Here is a 26,305-nt window from a genome sequence, read left to right on the forward strand (position 1 = left end):
GAAGAAGTACATTGTACTCTGGAACCAAGTACATATAAGTACTCACACATATTTTATTGAAACAGTTTCTTGCAATGTTTGTTACTCTTCGGGGACTCTGGGATTTTCATTCTTTTTAATTATGATAATATACACAACAAACTTTATCACTTGGATCGTTTTAAGTGTTTTTGTGTTATTTATGTCTTCCTGAAATAATTACATAATAATTACAACCCTCAATGGATCCCAGCTTTTTTTTTCTTTTCCATTCTGACCAAACTATTTGAAAGTAAGGAACAGACAATGAGACTCTTCAGCCCACACAATGGGAGGTCCTAGGAGAAAACACAACAAACATATATGTCAAGAGGTAGTAGCTGCTATGAAAAAAATGGAAACAAGATGAGAGTATGGGGAAGATTTGTTGCCATTTCAAATAGGATAGTCAAGTAGACATCGTTGACTGAAAATTGCAAGAACTGCGGATTCCTAAAGGGGGATGTTTCATACAGAAAGAAGACCCAGGGGAAAATCCTGGGGCAGGAGCTTGCCTGCTGGACAACTGTAAGGGGCCAGGATGGGCCGAGGCAAGTGAGCAAAGCAGTAAATAGTGAAGAATGAGATAAAAGGATTCAGATAATGTAAGGCCTTCAAATTGCTGTAAGGACTTTGACTTTCACCATTAAGTGAAATGAGAAGTCATTCTGAGCAGAGAAGTAAAAGGATTTAACTTACATTTCAAATGAATTTCTGGAGCTACTTTTTTGGAAAGAGACTTAATAGATGTAAGAAAACCCCTTTGAGGAAATTTATGAAAAGGAGACAGGCAGGATACTGATAGTCAGATTGTGGCTTTAACATGGAAAATGTAAGAAATGTACAGATTCTGGACATAATTCAGATTCACGCTAATAGGATTTCTAAAGGATAGGGGTATGAGGAAGAAGAATAAAGGTGGTTTCAAGATGTCTGGCCCAAGCAACTGTAAGGACAAAGTTGCCATCCATGGAATAATAGGGGAAAAAGTTTACTCTGAGCAAATCTGGATGCATTTAAAAGAGATACAGAGGAGAGGAATTGGCAACATCAAGTAAAGCCAGCCTTCTTTATCTGTAGATTCTGAACCACAAATTCATAGAAGTGTAGATTGAGAGCATGTGGGGGGGTATACATCTGTATTAAACATATACAGACTTTTTCTCCTTGTCTCTAACAACTCCATATTAACAATTATTTGTGCAGGTGTTGTGGTGCACAGCTGTAATCCCACCACTTGGGAGTCTGAGGCAAGAGGATCACCATGAGTTCAAGCCCAGCCCAAACTACATAGTGAGACCTTGTCTCAAAACAAACAAACAAATAAACAAAACCCCCTCAGTAATTTGTATAGCATTTACATTGTATTAAATATTGTAAGTAATGTAGAGATGATACAAACTACACAGGAAGATGCACATAAGTTAAATACTATGCCATTTCCTAGAAGGGATTTGAGCATTTTTGGCTCTTGGTAGCCACTCTGGGAGGAAAGAGGTGTTGGGACCAATTCTCCATGAATACTGAAGGTTGACAGTGGAAATAACTCTCAGTACTTATAGTACACAAAGGGGCAGATAACTGGAGCAGTAGCTCATAGGGGTAGAAGTAGGTGAAAGAGAAGGCTTGGTTGTAAGGCCAAAACAGTAACACATTTGGAGAAAATATTCTTTTGTTTTTGCTAGACACCTAGTTATACTACCAACTTGAAAGTACTTTACTTTTTTTTTTTTATTTTGGTCTGTGCTGGGAATCAAACCCAAGGCTTCCTGCATGCTAAGCAAGCACTCTATCTCTGAGCTACTGAAACTACTTTAAATTCACTGAGATTTTTTAGAACACAGTAACTTGAATTTGAACCACAGACTTTTTAAAAGTAGCTATATATTTTATTTGTGTAAAACACAAACTGACTTTTAAAGGATTAGTAGTCCTTACTGTATATAAAAGTATAAATCAAAATACATTTAAATAGCATAGTAAAAGTGGACTAAGTAAAATAATGAAAAAATAACCCATGTATCCATGTTTTGTTCAATGTAGCTCAGCATTATAAACATTCATCTGTGAATATCTTCCATTCAGTTATGGAAAGGAAATTTTTATAATTATTTAATAACATATTTTCTTATATAATTTTAGACTTTTTACATTAAAAGACCATGTGAACAATTAAATTTAGCCTTTTAAGGCTCAAAAAAGGCTGTAATTGCTTACACATTTAATACCTATTCTTAAAGATCTCCATGCCAGCCAAAACTTCAGAAGCAGTACAATCAAAGGACCAAATGATCAAGCAAATGTTCACAGTTGGTTTCCTTGCAAATATTTTTTCCCTACCAAAAGCACAACAAAGTCACACAGTTTCCTGATCACCACTACATTTTTCTCCTCAAAGTTTAATTTATAATAATCAGCCATGCATGGTAATTTATATAAGTAAACAATACCTATAAAAATCTTCATTTAATAGTTTTAGGTCTAGAATTAAATCCAAAATAATATGCTAGAGCTACGAATATGAATATTTTGTTATTTTAAATATAAGAATTTTTTTTATTTCTTAATATATATTTGTCCCTACATCAGTGAAAGAGAGCAAAGTACCTCTATAACTTATCTTCTATCTACCTGGTTTAAAACACAACATTTATTATTTCTCAGTTTCTTTGGTTCAGAAATTCAGCAGCAACATGGCTAGGTGCTTCTAGCTAGGGGGTTTCTCATGAAGTTGCATTCAACATGTTGGCTAGACCAGGCACAATGTCACACACCTATAATCTGAGCTACTTGCGAAGCTGAGGCAGGAAGATTGTAAGTTCAAAGCCAGCCTGAGCAGTTTAGCAGAACCTTGTCTCAAAATAAATTGCGGAGGGCTGGGGATATAGCTCAGCACTCTGCAGGTTCAATCTCCAGAACCACTCACACACACAAAAATGTTGACTGGGACTCCAGTCCCCTGAAGGCTTGGATGGGCAGAAAGAGATGCGTCAGAGATGACTCACTCATTGGTGCTAGTTGCTTACAAATCTTAGTTCCTTTCTGCACAGGTCTCTCCTAGGTTGCTTGAGCAATCTTAAAACCTAGTGAGTGGCTGGCCTTTCTGTGAATGAGCAAGAAATGGTAGGGTAGAAGCTGTAGTGACTTTTAAGGCCCAGCCACAGAAGTCCCATCCTTCTGATCATATCCTATCGGTTACGAGGATCATCTGTAGTCAGCATAGAATGGTGTCTTAGTTACTTTTCTTGTTGCTGAGACAAAATACCCAACACCCAAAGTTAGAGGGGGAAGATTTATTTGGCTCACATTTCTCAGAGGTTTCAGTTCATAGTTGGCTGGCTCCAAGGCAGGGTGGCATGGCAGAGGGGAATCACAGAGGAGAAAGAGTTCTTTGGCAAAACAGGGAAGGCAAAAGGCAGCAAGTAGCAAGCAACAAGCAACAAGTGACCACACGCTAGTCCTCTTTCTGTCCCTTATATTTTTATATCCCAGGGTGAGGCACCCTTAATCCTACCCAGAACTATGCCAAACCAATCAGTGGAGTAATTTAGTAATCACGCACCTTTAATCCCAGAATCGCACACTCTAGATCCATCTACCCCTGAAAAAGCCTACAGCTGCATGAGGCTTTGGGGGGACATCTAGACACAAGCCATAGCAAAGGCTCTACACAAAGATGTCAACACTGGGAAGCCTGCATCACTGGAAGGCCATTTTAGAGGCTAGGTACCATGGTCCTATAACACATCTGCAGATTTCTCTTGATTTTTTTTCCCTTGATGTTTGAAATGTGCTAAATAATGGATCATAACTAAGGCATAATTTGTTTAAGAGGCATTTGAATAAAATTTCCATGGTGTCTCTTATAGAAGCCTCAGTGCTAATGTTTGCATACACAGTTATTTGCCTTTAACAGCATACCTTTTCATAGATGCTTGCCCAGAATTTAAACATAATATCAGGTTGATTATGAATAAGGAACATTTTAGATGATCTTTCTAAACAATTTTGATCTTATCCTTCCCTGAGTAAGAACACATGGCTGTTGTCCATATGACACTCCTGCCCCATACACCAACTTCCAACTTGGGTGACCTGCTCAACAATCCCTGAAAGCACTGTCCTTTCTGGTAGAGAGTCTTTCTTATTCCAACCTAAGAAGCTTTCTCTCACACTTGAAGATCCACCTCACATGTCACTTTCTCCATAAAACCTGACAAGAAGTTCCTCTCCTTTCATCAGACTTAGATTTTGGGGGTCAGTTAGAGCGTTGCCATTTTGTCGATACATAATATTTGTTTGTGTGCTTAACAGGCCGCCTACGGATTTAATAACTTTTCCAAGAGTGAGACCATCTCTAGACCCCTGGGGCATAATGTAGAGCCCAGAATAAGCATCTGGGAAAATGTTTATTCAGTTAGGACGTCAAGGCCAGCAATTTTCTTTGAGCATTAGTGCATTGTGGTGCTTTCTTTACCACTATGTGGCAGCAAATGACAGAATTATTACCACCCTTTAGTAAGGAGTTCAGCCAACATGACTATCAATCAAATTGTGTGCAATGGTGTTTCTGGGAGGGGAATTATGGGGAGAACTCATTGTTCCCAAGCGTATTCCCAGTGCTCGCTTTGACAGCACATATACTAAAATTGGAACTGATCTGCATTCCTGGATTTTTAATATTAGCATTCTTATGTGAAATATAGCACTGACGGAGTAAAGTTCATAAAACACAGAAAGGACTAGCTTATCAATTTCCTACCCAAAAGTATGTTAGAAAGACCTGTCAGCTCAGTTTAAATAATATATGTATTATGAAATATAACTATTGAATAGAAAATTACTTTGTTATAAAAATTTCTGCATATTATTTTTTTTTTAAATCACCCATATTGAGCCAGGCGTGGTGGTACATGCCTGTAATCCCAGCACTCGGGAGGCTGAGGCAGGAGGATCATTGCAAGTTCAAGGCCAGCCTGAGCTACACAGTGAGCTCAAGGCCAGCCTAAACTGCGTAGTGAGACCCTGTTTCAAAAGACAAAACATAAATAAATAAATAAATAAATAAATCACCCATATTGTTGTTTATACTTTTTACATAAAACAAGTATTTAAACCTTAACAGAAAATTTAATAACAGGAAAACATAGTTGTGAAATAGCATGACTTAGCAATATTAGAATAGAAAAATGATTTCTATAATATGAAATGATTTTATGAATTTCTAAATTCATAAAATATAGATGCTGTGAAGGTTTGGAAAAGAATGTTTGGGAATTTATTAGGCTGGTAAAATGAGTGCATTTTTTCTTCTTAAACTTGAATGTTGCAACACTAGGGATGAATTTATCTTTTAAGACATATTTTTAGAGATGATAGGGCTGCTGCTTGGAACATCCTCAAATTACTAAAAAGTTGCTATTTTCACCATTTGAATTATGTGACTATAATCTCAAAGAAAAGCAGCAAATATGTTGGGCAGAGATAGAAAACAAAACAGTGTTAAATGTATAGAACTACCCTTGATTAAAAGGGTTTCAGAAAAAGTATGTCTTTTCATTTCTATTATAAAAAGCAATCTCACACTACGTTGTTTGTCCACGCAAAGCATCATTGCTGTAGAGCATGTGGAAGGACTCTGAGAAAGACAAATGAGGGGATCCGCATTCACCCTTCCCACATGCAATTCCAATTCTCAGTCCTCCCTGTGGGAAGAACCATTAGATACCTACCGGTCTACTGCAGGATATACTTATGCCGGCTGCTTAAATAGATGTAAGCCCGGATCAATAGTTCCAGCACAAACTGAGCGCAGGCAGTAAGTGGAAGGCTTGGTTGTCCTCATCCTCTGGCAGTACTGGATGGGCAGCAAGTAGAATAGCTTGGAGCATTTTTAGATACCATTAACATAGTTAGCACCCTTGTCCTTTTCAGGCAAAGTCCAGTTTACCTCCACAGACAGTCCCTGTAGTAAGTCTACAAAATAGGACCATTTGGTGTAATTTAAAATGTTTTGTAAAAATAGTATTTTATTTCAGCAACTGAACACGCTCTGCCCTAGTGTCTCATAATACCAGACCTGTGGCAGCACATGAGTTTCAGAGCTCACAGCTGCCTTCTGCCTGTTTCGGTCAGAATTGGCTTAGAAGTAGGTGAAGTTCTTTTTGTCTGCTGGAGGGAGGAGGGACTTGAGCCGGAAGAGCCCTGGGAAGGTTGTGGCTGGTAGACAGCAACAATAACAGCTGTCACTGATGGACCACACATTGTGAACCACACCCTCTTTTCAGCACCTCACGGCTCCTTATAGATGACATCAGACTCGATCCTCACATAAGCCCAGGAGTAGTACTGTTCCCATTTAGCAAAAAACAATATTTATTTTTCTAAGGGTTACAGAAAAGAATTAAGTAAAATTGCCCCGGTGTGAACCTTTAGCACTAACTAGTACGCTGTTTAACTCCTCTGAGCCACGGTTTTTCATCTTTAAAAAAGAAATGCTGTTAGTAGTTACTTTGCTCCATCGATGTGAGAGTTAATGAGACAGCACACACGAAGGGCCTATCATAGTTTCTGAAACATAGTACCTGTCTAACAAATGATCTTTTCCTTTGTATTTCTCATTCGCCTTTGACCCTAGACCACAAGCTTTCTTGGTAGTCCATGCGGTATTCCTGGGAACTATGACTAGGTACCCTAACACAGTAAGAAGACTTTGCAGATATGAATAATACAAGGATTTTGAAATGAGGTTATCCTGTGTTATCCAGGTGAGTCCAGTGTAATAAAGACCTTCACAAAGGTCTTTATGAAGGGCAGGCAGGCAGGAGGATCAGAGTCAGGAAGGTGACATCCGAGAACTGAAGCAGAAGTTGTGGTGATATGCTTTGAAGATGGAGGAGGAAGCCACGCACCAAAGAATGCAGGCAAACTCTAGACGCTGGGAAAGGAAAAAATTCTGCCCTGGGACCTCCAGAAGGAACACAGCTTAGCCAGTACTTTGATTTTTATGACCCGTTTCTTACATCAGAACAATAAATGTGTGCTATTTTAAAACTACTAACTGTGATATTTTCACAGCATCAATATGAAATTAACACACGCACTAAATGAAAAAGGAAGAGAGAATGACAGTGGAATCTTCTATACTGCAGCCCGTGTCCAAGCCAGTCTGACTCTGGGATACTCACCTGTGGGGTTTCCCTCCGCCCATTTTGTTAGCTCAGACACGTTGGGACCAATCTGCCAAAACCTATGCAGTCCTTTGTGTACCAATCATCCTGGCTCTCTTGGTGCTGGCCCCTGCCCTTAGCCAAGCACAGGTGTGGGGCTGGGTATTCAGGCAGTTAAGAGAGGCCTGTCCAGCAGCACGTGGAAAACTCACCCCAGCTCAGTTACCAAGCCATGCTCTCATAGCACACAGAAGCACAGAGAACACAAGTAAGGATGTGGGGCTGAAATAAACCACTCTGTCTACGTCCCAGCATGCAAGAATCCTTTGCGCTGTTCTAGGAGAGGGAACAAACTCCAGAGCACCTCACAGAGGAGGATCATTGCTCAGCCCAGGAGTCTGGTTTAGGTTAGAATGCATTTATCAGGAGCCAGGGCATCCTTAGCGATCAACGCTCTGTCCAGCGGCCTACTCTGGGAGCCTTGGGAAGACCCTGGGGGCCCAGACAGTGTTCCTCAACTCATGCAGATGTGATTCCCAGCAGCCCCTCTCTCAGCCTTCCTGGCAGAGGGAGGACTTCAGTGGTCCCTCCATTCTGCAATCCCAATAACTTTCACTTCTTCCTTAGAACAAGCCCGTGAAACACACAGGCACGGAGTCTCATCTTTACTACTAATGCAGAAACCTGTTCCAACACACCCAGGGCCACCACGCAGTGTTTCGGTGCTCAGTCCAGGGCTCCTTCCATTACAGTCTACACTCTCCCTTTTCACATGCAAGCAAGGCCAACCACGGCAGTGACACTTCCCTACAAAATGGGACAAATCCATAATTGCAAGGTCTTCGGAATTAATGGTACTAAGTGGGTAATTTGGGTTTAATGTTAAATCATGGAGTAGATGACCCGGGGCCAGAGAGAGAGGCTTTCCAAATGTCACCTCTGCCATCTGGTGGTCAAATGACAATATAACTACAACAACCGGGTATTGATACTATCATCATGTCGTGTGTAACCCCAGGGCTGGGTGAATGGCTTCGGTCTGGGCTTTGACTTTTAGGGCCTGAGATGACAAAATAAAATGTTAAACATACAAACAAAGGTCTGAGGTTTCCACGATTTCTCTGCTCAGTATACAGAGCAGCATAGTTTACAGGGGAGGAGACGCTTCATCCATTTATTCAACAAATATTTATGGAACAGTCTTAGTTGGTTTCCCAGGAAACAGACTCCAGACAGAGATGCGCATGAGGGAGTGTGACTGGGGTGTTCTCTTAAAGACGACCCTTTTCCTTTGGCTTTTTTGCCATTCTAGGGATTGAATCCGGGGGTTTTACACTGAGCTGCATTCCCATCCCGTTTTTTATTTTGAGACAGAGTCAAGCAGGATGGGATCCAACTTGCAACCCTCCTGTCTAAACCTCCTGGAGTGCCAGGATTGCAGCATGTGCTACCATATCCAGCTCTTGAAGGCAATTCTTATAGGGGCTTGAGGGAAGGAGTGCTGGTCAGAAAGAGGTGAACTGGGATGAATTTGTAAAAGGCCTCAGTCAGTGCTGCTGGGCGCTCTGCCAATGTCTGGGCAAGGCAAACCTAACCTCTGTACTTCTGCATCCAACAGTCGTTGGACCAGGTGAAAGCTGCATCAGCCAACATGAACACCTTAATCACAAGGGGAGCTGGGGCAGCGCACTACAACACCCGCTATAGACACCTACTGTGTCCTGGGCACCGTGCCCAAGGTCTAGAGATGCCGTGTTGGCTGAGGTCGCCTCTCTCCCTACAAAGGCTTCCAGGGGTCAGTCAGAGCAAACAAGTAAATACACAAGGCTTAAAACTCAAGAAGGACAAAGCAATTATCATATAGTTAGAAAATGTGTTGCACAAAATCAAGCAACAAAGAAAAACCTTTGCCTTTTATGGATGGCAATAAAGAAAGCTGAAAGTATTTGGGGTGAAAGCTGAGTTCTCTCTCTACTGATATAAAAACTGAAGAAGTCAAAAAAGCCACCTGCAAACAGAGACACTTAACCAACCAAGGCAGTGGGAGGTTATTCGGCCTCCATCTCTTCAGCTCTCTCCGTGAATAGGTGGTGGGACTTTCCCTAAACCCTGTTCTGTGCTGCAGGGAAGGAGAACTGCCTATTGGTAGGCATCACTCCTGGCGGGTAGGCTGGATTGTGTTGTTCTCCTCACATGTAGCATCTCGGTACTGTCAGGAAAGACAGCTCCTCAGCACCCACTGAGGTGGAGCTAGGAGGTTTGCACGCTGATTCTGCCTCTAGCCGTCTCTTGCCCCTGACCCAATCTTGTCCCAGCCATCCCTTCCTCCACATCCTTTGTTTCTCCTTTTTGTAGGCCCCGTAGAATCTTTATGTCCTCTCGGAGAAAAGTACCAGGATCCTGGCCTGTTCTTCTCAGCCAGTAACTTACAGCATGACAATGAATTCTATTCCCTGAACTTTTTAGGGCTTAAATATTTGAAGAGCACAAAACTACTTCTTGCTCTAGCACTGGTTTCCAAAAAATCACATGGAACTTAAAAACCAGAAATTGCCTTGCTTTTTCTTCAGTTTTTATTTTTTATTATCACATGTTTATAGTACATAATGATTATACTCCTTCTGGGAAGTTGGTTCATGTACATAACCCATCTCAATTCTTTTTTCTATCCCCTTCCCTTCTCCTTCCCTTTCTCTTCTCTCTATTCTTCTCCTTCCCAAAAGATCTTCCTCCATATTTCCTATTATCTATCTTGAAGTTTGCTCTTTATAATTTGGGTATGGTGGATTGACAACTGGTGTTCTACTAGTACCACCCAGCTGAATTGAATCAATGCTGGGTGTGGGAGACCCACCTGGGGATTGTTGCCAGCAGCATAAGAGGCAGAACTGGAAAAAAAAGAGGAGAGGCTGTTGGGAGTTGATAGAAGCTGTTGGGTGCTGTTAGAAGCTATAAGGAGCTGTTGGTTCTATTGGAGGAGCTCATCATGCTGGCTTTCCTGATGAACTCAGCTGTTCTCATCATCCAAGGAACTCAGGATTTTGCTGCTGCTGCAAATGGCTATGATTCACTTAGGGGGAGCTCTCATGTTCACGTTGAGCATCATTTCCTGGTTCCTGAGGGGAAGATGGTGCACTGCTCAGTCTCCTGGAGAAGATTGTTGCATTGGCTTTCCTGATGGGGACTCGGATTTCCTCATCATCAGAGGAGCTTGGAACCTCACTGTTGCTGAGGATGGCTGTGGTACTTCTCGGGGGAGCTCTGGTTCTTACTTTGAGTGTCGCTTCCTGGCTCCAGTGTAGATCCCTCAGCTTCCTTCCCAGCTCCAGTGCAGAGCCTCCATCTGGCTGGCACAGACTTTCTAGCTTCCACTACTGACCTTTGGGCTTTTCCCGTGCAGATCCGTGAAACAGGCCTGCATGAGACACTGTTGTGGGCTCTGGGCCTCCAGTTGGATTCATGCAGGACATTATCATGGGATCCAGGCCCTCAGCTGGATTCTTTGGTCTTGTGGATGGATTTCCTGCACTCACTTTGAATATGATTCTTCTGGTGTCTATTATAAATAATCTTATAAAATATGTGCCCTGTATAGTATGGTTTCTCCTTGCAAAACCCCAAACCACAACATTGGGTTTCTGATAGGAGTTTGATTTATTTCACTTAACACTATGATCTTGAGGTGCATTCATTTCACTGCAAATGACTCAAGTGTATTCTTCTTGACAGCAGAGTAGTACTCCACTATGTGTAAATACATTTTTTATTCACCTGTTGACAGATACATAGGCCTCTTCCAAAAGTTAACAATTATGAATTATGCTGCCATACACCTAAATGCATATATCATTCCACTGTGATGTCTTTAACTCATTCGGAAAGACAGTTAGAAGGGGAATAGCTGGGTTGAGTGGAATTTTTAGTTTTAGTTTTTTGAGGAATCACCATACTGGATTTCCATTGTGGCTGTACTAGTTTACATTCACAACAACAAAGTAGAAGGTTCTTGTTAGAGAATTTTGAACATAACCTACAGCATTTGGAATTATGACTGTCATGCTTATGGAAAATGACTGTTAAATAAAGGTCATGTTGCAAGGGAGGACTTGTTCCTGGCTTCTGGGAATATAGTGACCAATTTCCCTCCAGCTGTCACTCCCTTCAGGGTTTCCCTAAGTGGTTGCTACAGCCTTCCTGCTAGGCCTATATCCAACTGTTGATATACCCATAGGATCCTGGGTACAAGCCTGGCTACTTCAGGTCACTGTGAGACAACTCTGACGGAGGTCATACGTGCTTCGGGACTCCCCAGCTTATTGGCTGATGCTTTGAGGAGTTTATATCATGATTTTCTCACCAATCCTCAGTCATCATCTTTCCTTCATGGAGCATAGTCTGAGTATTCTACATGCCCATCCCCATCTCAGCTTCTGAGTCTACAGAACTAACAGCAGACAAATATTAACAAATATATGGAAGAAAACTCATTTATGGACCTTTACCTCCTTTACTTGTCATGCAAGAACTAAAGTACACATAGATAGAAGTAGATCTTCCCAAACTAGATCCATGCCCATGTCTGTATTAGATTTCGATCCTACAGACTGTGACATTCTCATTCTTTTCTTGGTAGGAAAGTCCAGGAATTTTCTAGTCTCCACCAGGTAATAGAATCACAAAATTACATCCAGAAACAATATTAATAATTTATCCACTTATCCAACAAACTTTTAGTGAGTGTCTGCTTATGTCAAGCCCTTTGGGTTCTTAGTATCTGATGATGCAATGTGTATGAGACATGTTTTCTGCTCTCTAAGCAATTTCCTCCAATGTTAAAAAAAAAAAAAAAACAGTGTGTGACTTAATTCCCATTTACTTGTCCATGTTCCTTTCTGACCAGACTATCCCCTCCTGAAGGCCAGTGATTAGTCTCTGCTGATTATCAGCTGAAAACATAAGCTAAGGAAATCAGGGACTGTTTGCTGAATAAGTAAACGAAAGCTCCCAAGTGCAGTGAAGTTAGGAAAACATATTAATGTATTTAATAAACATTCATTCAGTACTATTAAATGCTGGACATTTCTAGACACCAAGGTTAATGAATGGTGGAACAAAGAACCTCATGAAGTTTACATTCTAGGAGGAAAACAGGCAACAGACAGACTGCTATAAAGAAATATGAGACAGGAAGGGGAGAAATTTATTTCCTACAGGGTTATCAGGGAAGATCTTACACATAGGGTTGTATCTGAGCAAAGGCTCCAATGGAAACAAGGGAATCAATTATAAATATTATGCAAATAGGATACTGGTAAAATTTTTTCATCAGCAACAATTTTTAAAAATTTCCCACAAATATTGGCTACATATCAGGGCTAATTTCTATCTGTTATTGTGGGTAATGCCATGAAGAGTTTTTGCTAACCTTTCACTTTTATTTTGGGTATATCTTTAGATACTAGCAAAACATCTCAAGGCTTTTAAATTCATTGCATATTTTATAAGGGTTGCTATAGTGGTGAGACAATCTCTTTGTTCCTAAAGCATTCTGAGATCATGAACTAACCCCAACAACACCTGCTATCAGTATAATTTTTTCAATACTGGGAAACTAGGACTTTTTCACTGAGTTACATCCACAGCTGAGAGAGAAAGAGAGAGAGAGAGAGAGAGAGAGAGAGAGAGAGAGAGAGAGACAGAGACAGAGACAGAGACAGAGACAGAGAGACAGAGAGTCTCACTAATTTGTCCAGGCTGGGTGTGACTTGTAATCCTCCTGTTTCAGCCTCCTACAGTGGTGGGATTACAGGTTTGTGCCACCATGCCTAGCTAAGTATAAATATTTTTTTATACTGTTAACAGGTCTGAACAAGAGCAATTAATATGGCCATTTGAAATGATTTCATTTCTGTAATAAGTTTAAATTTTAAGGATAAATTCAAGCCTATGATAGCCTAATTTCTTTGGCAATTTTTAGTTTTTCTTTTTAAGTATGAACACTTAGACCACAAAAATACAACAAAGATATTCAAGGTAGTATCTAGAAGATCTGAAAGAGAATGGAAAGTTTCCTGGTAGGAGTTATATAATCATAGGGTTCTCCTTTTATAGATAGAGAAAAATGAGAAGTTGGATTTGTGTTGTGATAAGAGCAAGGCAAACAGCAGTGTTTTATCAAGGTTAGGTAATAAGCTCAAAAGCGGTGAGCATTTACTATTAAGAGAAAAGTCTAGATAGCACAGAAGCCATAGTGTTTGGTGGAGAACATGAAACAAAATCAGCTAAAGTTTTTACACATTATTGCTGTCACCACTTGGCTACTCAATGAAATTCTGAAATAAGTAATAAGCCTCTGAAGATTACCAAGTGGTGTGGTTTACATACGATCTGAGTTTGTCTCCTAAGAGTTCATGAACTAGAAGCTTGGTTTCCAGCGAGGTGCTGGGACCTCTGAGAGTCCTCTGAGAGAGGACTTAAATGTGGTGATAGGGTCACTGGAGCTGCTGCCACGGGAAGAGACTGATGTAACTCCAGGAGTGAGTTATTTCTCGTGACAGAAATGTTTCTTTTAAGACTGCCCTCTGCCCACTTTTTGGCTTCCTTGCTCACGAGGGTATCTCTTCCCCACAAACTACCATAAGAATGGTAGGCCATTCTTATGTCATTCACTATAAAACCTCTCCAGAGCTGGGCAGAGCCAGCACTATATTCTGGAACCTCCAAAACCAGGAACTAAATAAACCTCTTTTCTTTACAGATTTCCCAGCCCTACGTATTTTGTCCTAACAATGGAAAGTAGGCTAGTACACTATGTATTTGTGCTACCACACTAGTATTTATTCAGACTTCTTATAAAGAATTTCTCTCTCCCCCTTCTCTTACCTCTTTCTCTCCCTGTCTCCCTTTCTCTCTCTCTCTCTCTGTCTCTCTGTGTCTCTGTCTCTGTCTCTCTGTCTCTGTATCTCTCTCTCTCTCTCTATCTCTCTATCTCTGACAGAGTCTCACTGTGTACTCTAGGCTGACTTGGAACATGTAATCAGCCTCCCACATGCTGGGATAATGGGAATCTATCACCAGGCATAGTAGCATGCCCCTTTTTAATTTAAAAAGCATATAAGCATGGAAAGATATCTGTATTAACATGTTTTACCTAAGTATAATTTGTCTAAGTGGATAACTCCCTTTTCATTGTGATTTTTTTTTTTTAATATCTAAGTTTGGGAAAAGAACTCTCCTACAAGTTTTAAATGCAATTCTGGAGAATGCTAGATGAACCTAATTGTTTCCTTTTGTTGTTGCTCTATTATAGGATGATGGAACAGCTCTTTGTGTTACCTAATAGTCATTCTAAAATATGGGGGTTGGAGATATAGGTCAGTGGAACAAGCACCTGCCTGGCAAACACAAGGTCCTGAGTTCAATTCTCAGTACCAAAAAAAAAAAAAAAAAAAAAATGCAGATATTTTAAGTATAAAAGTCATCATAGGATTTTTATTATTCTGATTTTGAGGATTGAACTTTGGAATGACAACATCAACAATGGTTAAAAGAGCCAAAATGTAAGTCATAAATATCTAAAGATGAACATTTTGCTACAAAACTATGAAAACAAATACAGCAATAAACAACAATAGTTACTAGGAGCTTAACTTTTTTTCAAAGACAAGGATTTCTAAATAATAAGACTATGTGAAGAAGCTTTAAGTTAACAGAACAATTTGGTGACATCTACTGATCTGTACATAAAATGACTTGTTCATTTTATAGAAAAAATCTAAATGTCAATTTTCTCCTTTTGTATTCATGTAACATATTATTCAAGTTGTGGCCAGGCACAGTGACGCATGTCTGTAATCTCAGCTCTTGGGAGGCTGAGGCAGGAGGACCATTGTGAGTTCAAGACCAGTTTGGGCTATAAGGTGAGTTCAAGGCCAGCCTGAACTGCATAGAGACCCTGTCTCAAATAGACAAAAAAAAAAACAAACCCAAAAACCAAAATAAAAAAACCCACAATTTTTAGTAAAGGACATATTGATATACCTCTGTATTTATATATTTCATCATACATACAAGATATATGAATATACAGTTAGGACTATCTTAAAACCTTTGTAGTTTTGACACAACATAGTAAATAAAATGAGAGTTATGAAATTTACCATAATAAATTTAATTAAAAGTTACAGTTTAAGTAAATAAACAAAATCATATCAATTATCTTGTGTATATTTATAGTTTAATATATTGTATCTAGTGTAATCAAATTTATATTGTCATATATATATTTTTTTTCTTTTTGGTGCTGGGGACTGAGGCCAGAGCCTTCTGCCACATGCTAAACATGTGCTCTCACTGAGCTATGCTCTCAGACTTTTGCTGTCACATAACACTAAGGAAACCAGCTTTTCTCCAGACGCAAAATTAAGAGAATTGACAATTCAAATCTGCTCAGCTTTTTTATCCTTGACACCTGTTTCATATAGTTCTAAGAAATCTGAGGACCCAAAAATAGCTAAATATACTTAGATAAATCTTCCAAATTTATTTGCATATATTATTAATCTATTGTCAATTTAAGCAATAAGGTAACTTGAAATTATTTTAACCAGCTATGTTTTACATGTTTCTTCTTTAGAAACTCTCTATGCATTCAAGCATTATTTATTAATTAACTTACTATTTGCCTAGGGTTTTAAAGTTAGTTAAACATCTGAAAATTACAATTTAGCCCACACATAAATCTTTGTGCTTTGTAACTTGTCAGTAGCTCATAAAATTAAATCCTTTAAGCATTCATTATCATTTCACTTAGCTGAATACAGTTCTATGCATATAATTTTTGAAATTTTTAAAATAAATTCTATGCCCATACACACACAATAGAGCAACAGGCAGTTGGTTTCCACATAACTTGAATTCCTGACAATTTGATCAAGCTGCAAAATTAAAATGTCAGGTCTTATTAATCCCCAAAATACAAAAATGAAGGAGAGGCTGTTTCTCAGGTTCAACAAGTTTTTTGCTCTTTCAGACAAGCAAGACAAATAATCTCCTCGAGGACTTCTTCATTCTTTCATTCTGATATACTTCTCAAATGAACAATTTTGTTCTTGTCAAAATTTCCCCAAACTGGCTATGGCATTCCAAATTTTCCCCAGTAAGATTATGCCAGTTAGAAAAACTAAGAGTATACATCATCATATAAATAAAAAAAGTTTTATATTTAGAAAACTCCACGAGAACTATATGACTTATAAGGAAGGTGCTTGTGTCTCTGGAGTTTGGCCAAAGGCCAATTGTTCCTAACCCAGAGCTGGATAAAACCTTCCAATTTGGTGCAGATGAAATGAAACAGACTGGTTGTCAGGGAAACAGGAACACAGGCTGGAGGAGAAGTCCTTATAAAGTTTGTCAAGGTGATCCAAGAAGTTTTCAAGCTGGTCTGTAGAGACTTTTGAACCCCTTAGTCCTTGAAGCTGACTTAAATGTGAATTTACTAGATTTATATCATTCTTTCTCTACAGTTTTCCTTTTATAGATAAACATTCAAAATGCTAATTGAGCAGAAGCAGTTGTTAGAGGGCTAGAAAATGAGACTTTCAAAGAACAATAAAAATCTCGTTAAATATAAACAGGCATGTTGTTTAGACCTGTAGTCCTAGCTACCCTGAAGGCTGAGGCAGGAGGGTGGCCTGAGCCCGAGTTTGATGCAACATGGTGAGTCCTCATTAAAAAAAAAAAAAACCAAAGGACTTTATTTCTGTGAAAACAAAATAAACCCAACACAGGAGGGCTTCAATGGGACATCAGAAGTGAATTTAGCATGTATATGTGGGGACATGAAAAATTTCAGATGTGCATATTATTACTAAGGATCCTGCTCCAAAACCCTGAAGACGCAACTGAATTTTGCTGAAACTTATAATTCTGTTAATTCCCTGCAGCCAGACTATCAGGAGTACACTTGCAGTTGAACAAATTAAGCATACTGATCATTGCCTCTAAGACCAATACACACTATGAAGAATCATAACAGTTCTCTAAGAGGGTATAAAAAGGACCTTTCATAGGCTGTGGGGTTTTTTAAGCAAATAGAGACAAAACAATAAAATGTAAATATAGGTAAAGTTCTTACAGGTTTTTTATATACAATTTTTAGTCGCGCAACTTTCCCTCAAATTTGTAGTTATTTCAAAAAAACTGTGAAGAATAATAAGTCTAGTTAAATTTTAAATAGCTTGTACTTTGTGAATGAATCAGATTTGGTGGTGGTAAAGGGCAGTTAGGGAGGGGAGGTTTTGGTCTGGATCAGATATTATGAAGTGTGGGGCTGGGGATTTAGCTCAGTGGCAAAAGTGCCTGCCTGACAAGCACAAGGTTGTGAGTTTGATTCCTGGTACCGGAAGAAAAACCAAACAAACAAAAAAACCCAGATATTATGAAGTGAAGATGGTAAGGCATAGTAGTCCCAGTAGTCCCAGTTATAGTACTTGGGAGACGAGGCAGGGAGATCACTTGAGCTTTGGGTTTGAAACATAGCAAGCCTAAGGAATATAGCAGGATATAAAAGACAAAGATTTCTAATATAATAACTTAACTGTACAATAAAAATGGTTAAATAAATTAGTTAATAATATTAATAACTCATTAAAATGCTTCAAAATAATACTTAAAAACAAGGAAAGTATATGCCATAACATGTAAAAGCAACATAAAAAATGTGAATCCAATCAGGTTTTGGGTTTTTTTTGGTCTTTTTGAGACAGGGTCTCATTACACAGTTCAGGCTGGCCTTGAGCTTGCTTTGTAGCCCAGGCTGGTCTTAAACAATGATTCTCCTACCTCAGCCTCCCGAGTGCTGGGATTACAGCCGTGCGCCACCACACCAGGCTATGGTCAGATATGGTAGTGCATGCCTGTCATCCTAAGCACTCAGGAAGTTGAGTTAGAAGGATCCCTGGTTTGAGGCCAGTCTAGACAAAGTAGTGAGACCCTGTCTCAAAAAAAAAAAAGCTGGAAATCTTTCTTAGTTCAATTCACAGTCCTACTCCCCCCAAACAGTGAATTCAGCATAACCCCATATGTGAAAGGAAAACACAATATGTGAATAGAAAAAAAAGACTGAAAATGATTAAAATGTTAAAGTTTTTATGAATGAAGGGTTGTGGATAATTTTAGTATTTTTCTTTATTCTCTGTATCTTTTCATATGCTTTGATGAAAATGTTTATATTGTTCTTATTTCCAGGAAACAAAATACTGTAAAACAAAAACGGCAATGAAACACTTTTTAAAACATTTTTATGAGCTCGGTATGGGTGGCACACACCTGTTATCCCAGCACTTAGGCCTGAAGCAAGAGGATTGCTGCAAGTTTGAGGCCAGCCTGGGCTACACAGTGAGCTCAAGTCTAGCTGGGACTACCTAGCAAGATCCTGTCTCAAGAAAAAAAGAATTATATAAAATAAATTAAAAGTTTTTATATTGACTTGAGGATATAATAAAGCCATGTACCACTGAAGTTCAAAGTATAAGCTCCACCTTATAAATTTGGTTATGTAAAAGAAAAGTCATAACTTTTCCACTTTAATTGTTCAAAATGTTGATGCCAGGTTATCTCATGTTGTTTCAGACCGGTCTAAGAAGGAACCAGCTTCTGGAGTCCAACAAGACATTGACTCTCTTCTGTCCCTGGGCACAGCCCTCTCAGTTCCTCTCTTCCTAGCTCCTCCTCACCTTACCTCTTGGAACATTCCCACTGCGTATCTCTTGTTTTTCAAAGGGACATTCCATGCAAGGTTCTAGTACCCATCAAACACATTAGGATTGTACTTCATTTAGCTTACTGGAATCCAATATCCTTTTAACTTCCTGCCAAATTTTCTGAAACCTCCAGAGTGTATTCCATGGGTGATGAGGGTAGAAGGGGCCGGAGACAGACACTTCCAACTGTGCAGTGGGAGATACTGCATCTCAGCACCTCAGTGATAGCACTTAGGATTGGAGACTATCATCAACTGATGCCTGACTCTTATCTATAGCTGGCCAGGGTGGTTTAGTCTCCCCACGGACACCATACACAGCCGCTCATCCACTTACTCACTCAGCAGCCAGCCTGGTGCCTCTTGTGATGGGTCTGCCTCAGACTGTCTGCCTTTCCCCTGCCCCAACTGGGGAACCAGTTCCTTCTGCCTAACTGGTCAGCTTTCTCCAATGCCTTTTGCTACCGGGAATCAAACTCAAGACCTTGTACTTGCCAGGCAGGTGCTTGTGCCACTGAGCTATATCCTCATCCTCTTTTGGAATGTGTTTTGGCAATCCATTTCATTCTGCAATGATCACACATACATAATATGCTCTTTTAATGTATCTTTTCTCTAATTGGCGTTTTCTCTAATTAGTGGAGTTGTGGTCAGTTTTGTTGTTGTTCATTTACATATGGTTTAAGCTGTCTCATTATACAACGCAGAGAGAGACAGACAGACAGAGACAGAGAGAGAGATAGAGACAGAGACAGAGAGAGACAGAGACAGAGACAGAGACAGAGGGAGACTGCAGTGCAATGGCAAGCAGAAACACCGGAACAACACCTAGGATTTGGAGGCAGATTTATTTACATTGATGGACACCGATTTACATTGATGGACACCGATCGTGACCATTGCCCGAATCTCAGACCCTGACCTCTGGTGGTCTAGGGCTTACATGGGATAAGCAAGCAGGAAGTACAGAGGCAGAATGGCTTGTCGGGGGGGGATGGGTTCATACAACGTGCATCACAGTGACCAGCGGTTTCTAAGAGGCAGGAGCAACCGGATCTGGAACAGGAACTGTTACCTGGGCAACTAAGAAGCTGAGGTGTACTGGCGCATGGGGGGCGTTTTCTGTTACAGTAGTTGTCACATGTAATGAAGTTCTGTCTAGAAAGGCCTCCTCTGCCTGCCAGGTGCTGTACTGAACCCAAACTTGATAAATCATCTGCTCACATGTGACATTTTTATACTGAGGGGTCATTGTTATCTTATGTGACTTCCACATTCAGTGTCTTTTTTAACTTCGTGAGTTCTAACCAAACCATTGCTACCTTATCACTTTCTTAGTCGCTGAGACAAAATACCCAACACTAGCAATTTAAGGGAAGGAAGGTTCACTTAGACCCACAGTCTGTAGAGGTTTCAGCGCATAGTTGGCTGGCTCCAAGGCCAGATGGCATGGCACAGGGAAGTGCAGAGGGAAGGGAGGGAGAGAAACCCCTCCCAGCTGTAACTCCAGTGACCTGTGTCTTCCAACCAGGCCCACCTTCTCATAGCACGTGTAACTATAAACCTCATAATCCAATTGCCTCCCCAAAGCTCCCCGCTAGAAACACATGAGGCTCTCGGAAGGCATCTAGATGTAAACCATGATTGTTGACCTATCCTCCATCTGCTTAAATGCATCTCCATTTTTCAGCTGCCTTAAAATAAATGATGCTCAAAGTTCTGTCTGAGCTCTTTTCTTTCCCCTTAGTACACACTTGTTTCCTTTGTTGTTTTACTGACCCCCTTTAAATTCTCAGAAGCTCTTCCAGGCCCGGCACTGGTCTGGAACCACCACTGGGCCGTGGCCCATAACTAAGCTGTGATGGCGGGGGCCTGGCTCACCTGGTGAGCTGAAGGGAGAGGGAGTCAGGCCTCAGTGCAGACCCAAGGGATCAGGCAGGCCACTGTACCGTGGGCACTGTGGACACACCGCTATAGTTTGTCCGCCAGAGGGTCATGTGCTCTGAAAGCTTGGTCCCTGCTGTGGTGATGTTAGTATGGTAGAACTTTTAAGAGATGATGTTGGGCTGGGGATGTAGCTGAGCAGCACAAGCGCCTGCCTGGCAAATGCAAGGTCCTGAGTTCAATTTCCACTACGAGAGAGAGAGAGAGAGAGAGAGAGAGAGAGAGAGAGAGAGAGAGAGAGATGATGTCTGTGGGTGTGATGGTGCACACCTGAAATCCCAGCAGTATGGGAGGCTGAGGCAGGAGGATCACATGTGTGACTCCATCTTGTGAAATTTAGTGAGTTAATAGCACCTTGTCTCGATAAATAAACAAACAAACAAATAAAAGGGCTGTGGATGCAGCTTAGTGTGAAGGCCCTGGGTTCAATCTCCAGTACTAAAAATGAAGAAATAGAGCCTAGTGGAAGGTAATCAGGTCACGAGGGCCCAGATCTCACAGATTCATGCTGTCGCACGGGAGTGGGTCAGGTTTTCTAAAACTGGTTTGCACTTTTTTTCTGCTCCAGAAAGCCACACACTCAGTCTAGTGAGGCCAGTGCCTCCTCCTTTCTTGTTGCCTTTTGGATTTTATGTGTGGTTGGATTCAGAAGCAGCTACTTCTCTGGGACTTGCCCAGGTCCCTAATCCCTCATCTCTGCTCCCTCCAGCCCTCCACCCCCTCTGTCCTTGCAAGTGGCCAGCAAACATTCAGCAATTTGCAGTAACCTCCCCTCTGCGCAGGTCACCTTGAATGGTATACCCAAACCCAGACCTTCCTCCCCAACTCAGCCCAACTAATTTTCTGATGGTCCTCTGCACCCCAAGTTGTGTTCAGCCCCTCAAAGCCACATCTAATTCTCCTTTCCTGTAACTAGTTGTTTGTCCTTACATCCCTACTGTGGCTAATTGCACCATCCTTTTGCAGTTACGGAGACACAAATCCTCCTAGACACTGAAACTCCCCACTTCTAATCAGCTGTCAGATCTGGTAGATTCCATTCCTTGGAAGGAGTTGCACACGGATGTAGTACAGAGGGGTGGTTTCCATGGAGAGAGGAGTCCTGGTTCCTCTGTGTAATGTCATGAAACCTTCAAGCAATTGTTTAATAACCTCATTGGAATATAATGTCCCCATCTGTCAGATGGAAATAATAATCGGACCTCCACCACACGGGTGTCACTCGCTCCAGTGCCTCAGTTGGAAGTGTTTACTATTTCTAGTGATTTCACCTCAAAACTTTTAATTCCCATTATGGCCTCCAATTTCATTCCCATCACAAGCATGCTAGCTCCTATCTTTAGTGAATTAATTCTTTGCTTCCTGATTGTCACCCCCCACCACCACCACTGTTGTTCTCTCTACCGTGCTAGATAGAGGACAGATGAAACCCAGCTTTGGTCACCATTACTTCTCTCCACCACGACCCGACCCATCTGCCACCAGACTAGCCACTGGTGAGCCTCTTTTCACCTGCTCTGTCTCTCTTCTAACGTGCTTGCTAAACTCTTGCCACATCTGCCCTGGCCAGGTCCCTGACAAAAATACCTCCCACACTTCAGTGCATCCCCAGGGCTTGTCAGAAATGCAAAACCTTGATCTGTATCCCAGACACACAGGTTCTGAGTCTGCATTTCACCAGATTCTATTAAAATGCAAGAAGCCCTTTCTTCAAGGTCTCCCCAGCCCCAGCCTTTCTCCTTTACAGCTGCTTTGTGCTGCCCTCTTCCCTTTGCTTATCCTGCCCTTGTCTGATGCCCCACCCCACGTCTCAGCCTCCTGAGGCCCTGGTGCCCTAAGCTCCCTTTGCCTGGAATACTCTTCCCACCATCTCCCTGCTCACTCCTGGTCAGTTCTTTCAGATTCCAGCTCAAATGTCACTCAAAGAAAGCCTCCTTGATTCCTGAGCACCTGGGCCTTACTATTTAGTTTATGTAATACTTTCTGCTTTTCCTTCAGAGCACTTAATGAAAATGCAATTCTTTATTTGTGCAACTACTCAGTGAACTTACAGTTTTCTTCCTTGACCGCAACTCAATAAAGACAGACCCTCTGAATGAAATACATTTTGTTTACTTTTGTATTCTTCACACCTTAGTAAAATCCCTGCAGTACCATAAGACTCAAGAAAATACATCCCTTGCCACCTTTGCTCATTCATTCAACAAGTATTTATTGTGAATCTACTATGTTCCAGGCATTATGCTAGATATATATTAAAGAGCAAAACCAGAGAGCATATCAACCATCACAGTACAGTGTAATGGGACTACCGGACAAATAATTACAAATAAATGGAATACTGCAGCTGAGGCAAATACTTATGAACAACCAGAGAGATTTTCTATCTGCTGCTACCTAATATAAAAACATACAGTTCAACAGGCAGTTTTCTTTTTAAAGCAGATTTATTGATATAGTTTACATACTATATAATTCAGTCATCAAATTGTACATATCCATGGATATTAGTACATTCTCAGGTTGTCCAACCATCTCCACACATTTCAGAATGTTTTCATTGCTCCAAAAAGCAGCCTCACTCATCCTGGCGGTCACCCACATCCTCCCCAGCCCTAGGCTTTCTGTCTCTATGGACTGGCCTATTTTGGACACTTTATATGAATGGAATCATACAAATATGTGCTTATTCTTGTGACAAGCTCCTTTCATTTAGCATAATTTATCCAAAGCTTATACAATGTGGAGCATATGTCAGTACTTCATTTCTTTTTATCACTGAATAGTATTCTATTATAGTGCGTATTTTTTTTTAGCACAACTTTTTCTTTTAGTACCTTTTTTTTTAAGGCACAGGATGTTGGTCTACTTTTTTCTCTCCAGCCAAACAAATTCAGTTTGTCATGTTTCCAGAAAAAGGTGACAGTAAGTAAATGTTGGCTGAGCTTTGGGAGGGTGGTGGCCGTGTTTAGAAAGCTGCTTTTCATGAGTAATTTTATTCACTCAGTTCTCTTAGTCTATTTAGTATTTCTGACTCACAAACGGAAGTGATTCTATTTTGGCATTCTTTCTTTCTCCTGCTTGGTCTCTACTGACTTGCTGTGTTAAATTATGCAAGTTACTTAAACTCTGTTTATTTAACTCCTGCCTGCTCTGTAAAATAAGCCCAGCCCGGTTTGCATGTTTGCCAAAGCTGCTTGGAGATAATTTTTCATATGATATGGATCATCAGCTCCCACAGAAGGCAAAAGGAATTCGATGTGTGGGGGTAGTCTGGGATCCAGTCCAAAATTAGTGTTCGTCTGGAAGAAATATGGAAGCCTGATGCTCGCTTGCTGGCCTTTTAGTCGTTTTCACTTACTGCCTTCCTTCTAAGGAACTTTATAAATCTCTCTTTTGCATTTTATTCTATATAGGATAAACTTAAAAAGATTGCGAGGGAAAGTCTTCTGATACCCTCTATTAGCCAACTGTGAATCAAAGAGAGTATTTTGACCTAGTTATGTGACCTGGGGAAGGACTAGCCATAGCATTCAGGATTTGTCCTTCTGTTTGTCTCCGTCTTTTGCCTGGAGACTGGCCTTTCTAGGCCCCAGTTTGCGATGTAAAATCTAGCTAGATTTAGATTATCATTCGTCTACCTATGCAGTACACTTTGCTTTCAAATGCTAGTCTAAAGGAGAGCTCTGGTGTGGTACCTAAGGCCCCATGAGTAGGTGCCAAGAGGGAAAAAGAGCAGCTAAGTGGGGCCACAGAAACGGTTACCTAAAGAGTCGTTTGAGCTATGTCTTAGAGGATGGTCAGAGGAGATAGCTAGGTCGGGAGTGGCCGGTAACCGCTCCCAACGGACTTCTTTGGAGTGGGTAAGTGCACAGCCCAGGTCTCTGGTGTGTGAAAAAAACCTGTGAAAAAATCAACCTGAACAGGAGCGATGCAGCCTTGAACACTATTCTAGGGACTCTACTTTTGATTATTTAGGTGAAGATCTCCGGCAACGTGCATCTCAAAACCAAACTTGAGGACAATTAACCCGACCGGAGGATGGAGGATGGATTGGCAAAAGGGAGGCTGGGAGGCTAACCAAGGGGGAAGGATAACAGTCCAATCGAGGGAGAGGCAATGGAAAGGAGGTGACGGATGTGTGCGACCGGCTCTGATGCCTAGGTGTGGGAAGGCTGGGGGTGGTGGCCCCTAGTCAAGAACTCCCTCTCGGGGCGGGGACTGGGAGGAGCCAAGGCTACAGTCGCACCATCCAGTGACGCCAGGTGATCGGCAGGGATCTCTGATTGGTTGTCCCTGCTGCCAGTCCCGGGAAGGGGCGGCCCTGCCCCGCCCACTCGGGGGTCCGAGTGAGAACCCGGAGCGCAGGGAGCCGGGGCCAGGCGCCGAGGGGACTTCGGGGCCCGCAGTAGAGGTAGGCAGGTGGGAAGGGCATGGAGCGGAGGGGCGGCCCCGCATCTCTACCGCCCCGGGAGCCCCTGCTGTCGGGGGTGCGCCCGCGGGACCCTCGCCGGCCGAGGACGCGGGCGCGGCCAGCACCTCCTCGCGTCCCCGCGGTCGCCAGGCGGCGGGGTCTGGGGGTCGCGGCGCGGTGGGAGGGGTGGGGCTGGCGGAGGCCCCACGTCCCCACGTCCCCGCGGCTCCTGTGACGTTCTGCGTGAAGCCCCGGGCCCGGCGCCGGGGAGCGCTAGGTGCTGGGCACCCCCGGGCAGCCCGGGTCCCCGACCCCCGCGTCCTCCAGTCCCCAAGGCCCCGCACGGTCGGGGATGCTGCGGCACGGCCGGCTTGTGCGGAGCCCCACCGTGATCTGCGGGGCGCAACTGCTGCAAAGTTTGCAGAGCCGTCTGCTACACCTCGAGTTGTCGGAACATCAGCGTGCCCTGAGGTGACCTGCCCGAGCTGCGCGGTGCCTGCAGGTTGCGGACCGCTCTGTAAAAGAGCGTTTTAGCCACGCACCGAGCGCTGTGGGAAGTCAAGTGGAACGGTTTGCTCCGCAGACGCGCCGCTGCTGAGCTACCTGCAGGTCGCTGCTTTCTTTGTGAAAACTGGAGTCTTTGCAAGCCTGGACTGCACAGCAATGTATGTTCCCCAGAGTGCAGTCAGGAGCAGGCCGTTCTGGGCAGTGCTCCCCAAGGGCAAGCGTGGCCAGAGTGGGTGAGATGGTGGTGGTAAGGTTCCTTAAACAAGGCTTTCTCGGTCTGGTTTAAAAACACTTACTGCCTCAGCCGCGAAAACACAGTTACCTGGCGGTCCGGTTAGTTTGTTCTTTAAGCGGTGACAATTTAAGAATATGAGAGACTAACCCTGAACTTCAACCGGGTAGACCTAAGTAGATGGATTCTTTCACTTCTTTTTCTTTCCTTTTTGGGATTTGGAAGAGAAACAGGAAGTCAGAAACTGAGAAAAAAAAAGA

General features: G+C 41.9%; 1 protein-coding gene across 11 annotated transcripts in view; it reads left to right on the top strand.

Moving 5' to 3' along the window:
• The first annotated feature begins 25,196 nt into the window (after window positions 1-25,196).
• Window positions 25,197-26,305, top strand: part of Plekhh2 (pleckstrin homology domain containing, family H (with MyTH4 domain) member 2) — a 102,243-nt gene continuing 101,134 nt past the window's right edge. For 2 of the 11 annotated variants that reach the window (XR_262069.2, XM_005390931.2), the window contains exon 1: window positions 25,541-25,777. Coding sequence is in view for 6 of the 11 variants with exons in the window: in XM_005390931.2 (XP_005390988.1) it covers window positions 25,659-25,777 (119 nt within the window). In the remaining 5 variants the exon portion in view is untranslated. Of the gene's footprint in view, window positions 25,307-25,538; window positions 25,972-26,038; window positions 26,061-26,305 lie in introns of those variants that run through there. The other 9 variants (XM_005390924.2, XM_013517541.1, XM_005390928.2 and 6 more) reach the window with 8 other exon arrangements.

Source organism: Chinchilla lanigera, unplaced genomic scaffold, assembly GCF_000276665.1.
Source record: "Chinchilla lanigera isolate Chin_1 unplaced genomic scaffold, ChiLan1.0 scaffold00040, whole genome shotgun sequence".
NCBI classification, from domain to species: Eukaryota; Metazoa; Chordata; class Mammalia; order Rodentia; family Chinchillidae; genus Chinchilla; species Chinchilla lanigera.